Source organism: Electrophorus electricus, chromosome 4 (assembly GCF_013358815.1).
Source record: "Electrophorus electricus isolate fEleEle1 chromosome 4, fEleEle1.pri, whole genome shotgun sequence".
Classification (NCBI taxonomy): domain Eukaryota; kingdom Metazoa; phylum Chordata; class Actinopteri; order Gymnotiformes; family Gymnotidae; genus Electrophorus; species Electrophorus electricus.
In genome coordinates this window covers 9,468,977-9,477,598 of record NC_049538.1, presented here as the reverse complement: position 1 = coordinate 9,477,598, position 8,622 = coordinate 9,468,977, and the positions used below count along the sequence as shown (strand labels likewise).

Sequence of the window (8,622 nt, the reverse complement as noted above, 5' to 3'; positions counted from 1 at the left end):
CCCTGTACACTAATTGTCTTATTTTGGTCTGTCCCTAGTTATATGCGTATCACGTATCTTACGACTTTTGCTCTGTATCTGTTCAATTGTTTATCTGAAGAAACATTTAGTCAGAGAAAGGCTCTGTGTAAATAAAACTTGTTGTTATTGTTGTCATCCTTTGATTTTTTTTTTTAATTACTTGATGAATTCATATATTTTTAGCCAACAATGAATGTAAGACATAAGACCAGGTGACTATGAGTTTAGTATCTGACAGGTATAACTTGAATTTTTTTTTCAAGAATCTCTCAAAAACAAACAAACAATAGAAACAAAATACATCTAACAGGTAATTGCAGTCTCCTATGTCGCGTCCAGCAGTGTGATGAAAATAACCGCATGCTCTTAATCACTGAAGCGTTCCCCTGTTAAAGTGATCACCATCGTAAAATACGACAGCAAAGGTACCAGGAAGGCATTAATTTAAAAAACAGTGGAAATTGGAGTGGAAAATGAACGATGTTATGAATAGGCATTCACCTTTGGACAGGTGATTTTCTCTGTGCAAACAGCTGTATTCGATTTGGGCTCGGTTGACAGGCTTATTGTGTGAAGGGTACTTCCTTTTCAAACCCATAAAGAACTTTAAATTCAATGTATTTCGTGACCCTATATTTACATACATATTACCATACAGAATTACACACAAATCATATTTCGGATAAAAAATAACGTGTCATCTATGCAGTACGACCATGACATTTTTTTCCTGCGATATAACAAGCACCTGCTTTGACAGTCGCACTCCTGACCTCGTAATGACGGCAATGAATGTCATTTCCCTGGATCAAAACCTGTCTATCTCAAATGTGCATTACTGCACGTTCATAGCCTTTCCCCTTTCCGTCTTACGTGTATGTGTGTATTAATGAGCTGATATCCATAGCAAATGTCACACACGCTCATCGCAAAACATTGCGGACACATTCGTCAGGAGGTAGCAGATAAATAAAACAAGATTCTATACCGATTCCTCCCCGGGCTGGAGCGCCGGTCTCGGTAGCGCGGTTACGCGTTTTAGCGGACAATAGCAGACTCCACAGCGTCTTTCTCGGGTTACGGTGGGTGACGTGAACCGCACCTGCCTGCACTATTCGTTCTGGTTTCACTGCGCATTCACTGTGAGCGTCACATCACGCTTGTAAAATTTTGCAGGCCTTCGTGCACAGTACCCTTCACGAGAAGTGGGGCAGCGAAGACAAAATGTTTTTGTTGCTGTACAGCGAGCCTAAATGCTATGTGGTTGTTTTCCGTATTTTTGGCAATATAGCCCTGATCAGTTTGATGGTCTGTTAATCCTGACTGGCATCTGGACTCACCGTTTAGCACCGTTTAGTGTTTCAGTTCCTCAAACACACTTTCTTCGATTTTTAAATCCTTGAAAATTGGCTGATTTGAATTGTGTAATTTTGGCCAGGGAAAATGGTACTGTGCTGCTACCAATGTCTACCAAAACTAACAGTGCTGAGTTTCGCCTGATCCCTCCAGTCTTCTGGCCTGCTCACATCTGTTCCTCCTCTAAAGCACCAGTTACCATGGCGCTGTAACCATGCGGCAGATGATATGGAAACATGCGCACAACTGTTTCCTTTTTATCTACAAAGGGAAGTGTGTAAGCATGAGTGTGTGTGGGGTGTGTTTACCATTTGAACATCGTTTATGGGAAACTGCTTACAAATGAGAACAATTTTGTCTCATGTAGACCATGATTTACGCAGAGTAAGGTTGCCTTTCATTATGCTGGAAAATGAATCAAATTATAAAATGCTTATAACATTAAAAAGGTAAATAACACTACCTTAATTACATTTGAATATTAATCAGTTTCCCCTTTTGTAGAATTTATTAGGAGCTTAAATTTAGTATTGGTGAAAACTTTAAAAATAATTTTAATAGGTTATAGCAGTATTCTACTCTTGACTGGAGCTGTTCATTATGGAATGTGTGTGCTCGTGATCCTCGTGAGGCGTCTTGCCTGATAATGAAATTCCACACTGGAATTCCAAAGAGAGACGACGGAGTCTTAGCGGGAGACTGGCATGTGACCTGGGATATTACATGATATAGTTACTGCTCTATAATCTCTCTTTTCTGCTCTAACACAATATGCCCTACTTTTAAAAGCCTTTTTCAAATACCACTGCAAAGAGTCTCTAATTTTGTTGAACTCGTTTAAGTTAGCCTGCCTTAAGTAAATATTCATACACACTTGCTGTAATAACGTGGTTTTAATTATCCATATTTTGACAGCGTCTACATTCACGCTTACAGTTCCAAAAAGTTCCCAAGCGAACCCTCTGCATGCTGCCAAAGCGGCAGATTCCTGGGAGTGTCAATATACCCATCTCTTCTACGCCCGTATCGTGTTTCATCGTGTTCACAGCGCCACACACACACACACACACACACACACACACACACACACACACACACACACACACACACACACACACACACACACACACACAGACAGCTAGTACAATTGGTCCCGGAATTGTTTATCCGAGCAATTTCCTCGGTGTTATGGAGCTGAAATTTGCTGAAGCGTGACGCATGAGCCATGCATCTTCGCAGAACACCAGTAGTACTCAGCTGAATGTGATATACTACAACAGTGTAGATTTACAGAAAAAAAAAGATGGCGGAGTTCTCCCCAGTCCTGTCTCTTAGGGACGGAGGCGGACGGTTTGGACAGCCGTTGTTTCCGAGATCCCGGTCTGGTTCGGAGTCAGAGAGTGAACTGTCACAGAGCTTGGCACGAACCAAGACCCGCTCCTATGGAAGTACCGCCAGCGTTACGGCAACTATAGGGGAGAAGTACATTGAGCATCGGGTAGCGGACGGCGATACCCTGCAAGGAATAGCCCTCAAATATGGTGTCACGGTAAGACCCTCCCCTAGTTTAATTCAAACACACAAAAGGAACTCGTGTATTGCACTGTACAGATTTATGTCTGGTGACGTCTGTGTTCTTGGCTATCACATGCAAATATTTGCATGTCGCCTGTTAAATTAGCTCCTGCAACATTGTCGCTGCAGGCTAGTCAGCTGTTAAGATTTTACGTCACGTTCTGTCCTTAATGTCCGCAATGATTTTTTTTGGCAGCTGTAAGCATTTTATATGCCTAATTTGCAGTAATGCTCCATGAGAGAGTGTTTTTGGTCCAGAGAGCGAATGTCCTGTGTTTCTAGCTCATCGTGCATGGAACAAAAACACATCTGAACACGTCATGAAACGTATAGGACGAACCAGTAAGGTTTCTCTTCAGGAGACTGTATTTTAACATAGAATGTGAACTGGGGTGTAGCAATGAAACGTTCGGGACTGGCTGTCAATCTGGACCTGTCCAGCCCCTCTGTCTGCATCCGTAAAAATTAACTGCTCCGGGACACAGCTCGGCAGTTTTCCGTTTCTTGTGTTCCACACGTGACTCAGGATATTAGAGCTATGACACTTCTGGCTACATAAGCAGGCGTATTAAAGCACAGAGGAAACACAAAATTTTGCCACTTGTCTAGGCCACAGTAAATCTGGCCTTACTGAGTCAAAACACCTAAATCTGTCTGCAGTGGTGTAGTAAGTCCCATGTGTTTGTGTGCCCCCCCCCAGATGGAACAGATCAAGAGAGCAAACAAGCTCTTCAGCAATGACTGTATTTTCCTGCGGCATAGTCTTAACATCCCCGTGCAGCTGGAGAAACCGTCTCTCTTTAACGGACTGTCTTTGGAATCGCCAGATGCCTGCGTGGTCCTGGAGTTGCCTTCACCCTCCCCCTCACCGCCGGGTGCCGAGGCCGCGTCCCCAGACCCTCCTACACGGCCCCCTCCGCCCGATGAGCTCTCTGCTAAAGACTATTTACAAATGCTAGATGTACAGATCAACCGCTCCAAGCAGGCCGCCAGAAAGCTTAAGGAAGAAGGTGGCAGGTAAGATGGAAAATGTTGAGAGGTTTGAGGTTTTGCCATCCAAGTGTTTCTCTGCCTACAGGCCCTCATCATGTGGTGTAGGCATGTAATCACAGAAAATCGCAGTATTTGTTGTCAGATATTTATTATTGTTTCAGTAAACGAACTTAAACACCTGAATAGTAAGATGTGATGTGCTTTAGTTTGAAGCTTCAGTTTGCCGTTCTGTAGATAGGGTGGTAGTTAGGGTAACTCTGTAGATAGGGTTGTAGTTAGGGTAACTAGATAGGGTTGCAGTTAGGGAAACTCTATAGATAGGGTTGTAGTTAGGGTAACTCTGTAGATAGGGTTGTAGTTAGGGTAACTCTGTAGATTGGGGATAGTTAGTGTAACTCTGGAGATAGGGTTCTAGTTAGGGTAACCCTAACCCTGTAGATATTGCCCGCCACAAAAATGAGTTTGTAGCAGTATAGTGTAGCAGTGTAATAGTGTGTAATAGTATGTAGCAGAGTAATAGTGTAGTAATGTGTAGTAGTAGTATGTAGTAGTGTGTAGCAGCATAGTGTGTAATAGTGTAGTAGTGCATAGTAGTGTAGTTGCGTAATAGTGTAGTAGTGTTGTAGTACTGTGTAGTAGTGTGTAGTAGTGTTGGAGTGTAGTAGTTTGTAGTAGTGTGTAGTAGTGTTGTAGTGTAGTAATGTGTAGTAGTATAGTAGTGTGTAGTAGTGTAGTACTGTGTAGTAGTAAAGTAGTGTGTAGTAGTGTAGTAGTGTGTAGTAGTATAGTACTGTGTAGTAGTGTGTAGTAGTGTTGTAGTGTAGTAATGTGTAGTAGTATAGTAGTGTGTAGTAGTATAGTACTGTGTAGTAGTATAGTACTGTGTAGTACTGTGTAGTAGTGTGTAGTAGTGTTGGAGTGTAGTAGTGCGTAGTAGTGTTGTAGTGTAGTAATGTGTAGTAGTATAGTAGTGTGTAGTAGTATAGTAGTGTGTAGTAGTGTAGTAGTGTGTAGTAGTGTTGGAGTGCGTAGTAGTGTAGTACTGTGTAGTAGTATAGTACTGTGTAGTACTGTGTAGTAGTGTAGTAGTGTGTAGTAGTGTTGGAGTGTAGTAGTGTGTAGTAGTGTTGTAGTGTAGTAATGTGTAGTAGTATAGTAGTGTGTAGTAGTAAAGTAGTGTGTAGTAGTGTAGTACTGTGTAGTAGTATATTACTGTGTAGTAGTATAGTAGTGTGTAGTAGTATAGTAGTGTGTAGTAGTATAGTACTGTGTAGTAGTGTGTAGTAGTGTTGTAGTGTAGTAATGTGTAGTAGTATAGTAGTGTGTAGCCTCCTCCATGACACTGACGAAGTTTTTTTCCTCGTTTTTTTTTTCTTCTCATCGGTGGAATTTTCCATATGCTACGTCAGATGCTGAATGCATGTGTGTGTGTGTGTGTGTGTGTAATAGAGGAAGAGTGTGGTAGCCAGACTCTGGAAAAAAAAGTCTTATCTTCTAGAAGGTGGATTCATCAATCAGTCATTCACTTCATGTCAAGGGCGTAATGGATTCATCTCTAAGATGATTTCCTATCTGTCACAATAGCATCTGGATCTTCAGACAGGGAGAAAGAAAGCTTCACTGTTAGCATGCTGCTAATGTGTTCTGCTAGCGTACCCTAATGTCACATTTCTTCTATTTTTTGAATGGATACAAATCTAGAATAAGAACTGAAGAGTGTTCATCTGGGAATGGGCATAGAGCATTTATATACAGCATTGTTTTATGCTTTGCCTGTTGTAACAGTCATTACCTAAATTTTGCCATTACCTCACGGGGTGAGTCAGTAATGCATAAGCCGGGATGAAATGCAAATGTTAAATAAATGAGTTTTCCAGGAGTAGGGTTAAGAACAGTGCATATATCCTACTCTAAACCTACTCATAACCTACTCATGTGCCTAGTCCTAACCTTAATATAACCATATATAACAATATAACCTTAATATAACCATATCTAACCATATAACCTTAATATAAACACATCACCTATAGGATCGGCTCACAGACGCTGTATACACCCACACACACACACACACACACACACATAGACAGAGAGCGACTAAGAAACAGCAACTCACTTTAAAATGTCACAACTTCTGTCTCAGACCAGCCTCCTGCAAAATACATTCCCCATAATGCCCCTGCTCATTCCCTAACCCCTCCTTATTAGTTTCACTTGTGTCTATTTATCCCCCATATCTTTCCCTATAAATATTCCCTTCCTCTTTGTCTTTGAAAAGTCTCCTTTTGCCCTGTGTTTTGTTTCGGAGCAATTGTACCTGTTTTGGCTTTGTGTTGGCCTTATGCCTTTCTGACTGGTTTATCCCATTATTTTATTTGTTTCTTTGGATTGACTTCTGTTTTGTTACTGACCTTCGCCTGTTTTTTGACTCACCTGCACTGTCCTTTGAAAATTAAAGCCACCACACAAACACCACATAACCTACCCCTCTAACTACCCCTACCCCAACCTAAACACACCAAATAACCTACCCCTCCAACTACCCCTACCCCTAACCTAAACACCCTACGTAACCTACCCCTCCACCTACCCCTACCCCTAACCTAAACACACCACATAACCTAGCCCTCTACATACCCCTACCCCTAACCTAAACACCCTACATATCCTACCCCTCCACGTACACCTACCCCTGTCCCTAACCTGAACACACAACATAACCTACCCTTGCACCCACACCTATGCTTAACCTTTGGGGCTGCACCCTTATGTCTTAACCCAGTATTTATGACTTACTGGTTGAACTGGATTTGTCATTTTTCCTTGGGTTGTTGTGACTGTTGTCTGTGGAATTTAGGCCGCATGTGTGAACTCTCTTCACTTTGGGTGTGTGTGTGTGTGAGTGTATGTCCCAGTTTCACTCACTCTCTTCCTTTTCCCCTTTAGTGCTTCATTGCCTGTCTCTTTGCTTTGATCTCTTGGTATTGAACTGTGCATTTCTGTCCCTTATTTCTCTGCAGTATGGTCTAGTCTCCTGTCTGTCTGGTATTAGACGAGTGTCTGATTGCCAGCCTGGATTCACACTAAGTCAGGCCATAGACCATGCCTTCTGCGCTTAGCCCAGGAGTCAATGACTCAAGAGGACAGCAGATATTTCATAGCAGGAATCTGGCATTCTAGGCAATTTTCCTGAGAGAGTACAGCTGAGGAATATCAAGTACTGAATACTATATGTGTTATTAACCTAAATTCTGTGGTAACCAGGCATTTACCTTAATGGCATAAACACTATATAGCCAAGAGTATGTGGCACTCGTCCATCACACTGTATGGTCAAGATTATGTGGACACCTGTCCATCACACTTACACGAGCCCATGGACATTAATGTGGAGTTGCCCCCCCTCCACCCTTTGTATCAGTTACAGCCTCCACTCTTCTGGGAAGAATGTATTTATATAAATATTATTTTGCCTTTTCACGTTGTTTTTTTGCATCACATTGGGTGTGTAACAGCCTTTAGGCAGATCTGCTGGAGGAAGAGCTGATCCCGACTGGAGTCGTCTGGTGCTACCTACGATCGCCTTTAATGGCTGTGTTTGTGTGCACCAAAGAGTACGTTCATTTAAGATGTCATTCTTGACTTTACCTTTCATTATGCTAGGACAATAGTTGATGCTCACTTAACTAGCTTGATGTTAATTTTATAGCTAGTTGATGTTAGCATATTAACATCTAACTGCTAGCATTAGCATTAGCTTTGTTAGCTATACTATCTACAAGCTTGCATTTATGGAGGCATAATAATGAATAATGTTACTTGTTGGTATTTAAATGTTCAGCTCAGTTTATGTGCTAACACGTGCTCCAGCGTGTGTTTGTTTGCTATTATAGCCACGTGGCTCATAGAAGTAACATATGGATAGAACATGTGACTTAAAGACACACAATTCTGTATGTACAATATCTAACATTTGTACATGACTACAGACACACAGTTGTATGCATCAGGCTGCTTATAGGCACAGTTTCTTTTTAGTGTAAATGCTTGGTTTCTCAGTCAAATTAGGAAAGCTATCTGGCTACTGAACTGGTGGTCATTTTGATAAATCATCCTCCCTATTTGCTATTCTGTGGGTATCTGGGATAGTTTCTGGGATAGTTCTTCTGTTGCTAGGGTGTGTTTGCACATATAACTGAAAAGGCTACAGCAAGATGTGCCGCCTAGATGAAATAGCACGTTATATTATATATACAATACATACTGTGACATCTGAGAAACACACGAAGGCATCGCCGGGGAACCATGACGCTAGGAAGAGGAAACCATGACATTGAATGTACTGTTGCCTCTTAAGTTTAATGTAGTTTTTTATTTATTTAGATTTTCTTTAAAATAACTGTATAAATACAAATAATTGCTGTGACATACCTTTTGAACTAGTTAATATTAAAACAGGAAAGTGTATTTTCACTTGTGAATGTAAAATTCTAGTTTTGCTAGTTAAAGAGTGAGTAATATAATATAATATAATATACTAACACTAATATAACACTATAACACTAATATAATATAATAACACTATAACACTAATATAATATAGTGTGTTTCATACATTTATTTAGTGCAAAAAAAAAAAAAGGTTAGGGTGAGGGTTGTGGTTAGGGTATGTCT

The 8,622-nt window shown here is 41.0% G+C and overlaps 1 protein-coding gene across 5 annotated transcripts in view; it reads left to right on the top strand.

Annotated features, from left to right (window-relative positions):
* Window positions 1–2,472: 2,472 nt before the first annotated feature.
* Window positions 2,473–8,622, top strand: part of lysmd2 (LysM, putative peptidoglycan-binding, domain containing 2) — a 19,977-nt gene continuing 13,827 nt past the window's right edge. For 3 of the 5 annotated variants that reach the window (XM_027006676.2, XM_027006675.2, XM_027006674.2), the window contains exons 1-2: window positions 2,473–2,926; window positions 3,653–3,969. In XM_027006676.2, coding sequence (XP_026862477.2) covers window positions 2,681–2,926; window positions 3,653–3,969 — 563 coding nt within the window. In that variant the 5' untranslated portion in view covers window positions 2,473–2,680. Of the gene's footprint in view, window positions 2,927–3,652; window positions 3,970–7,463; window positions 7,563–8,622 lie in introns of all 5 variants that reach the window. The other 2 variants (XR_003410397.2, XR_003410396.2) reach the window with 1 other exon arrangement.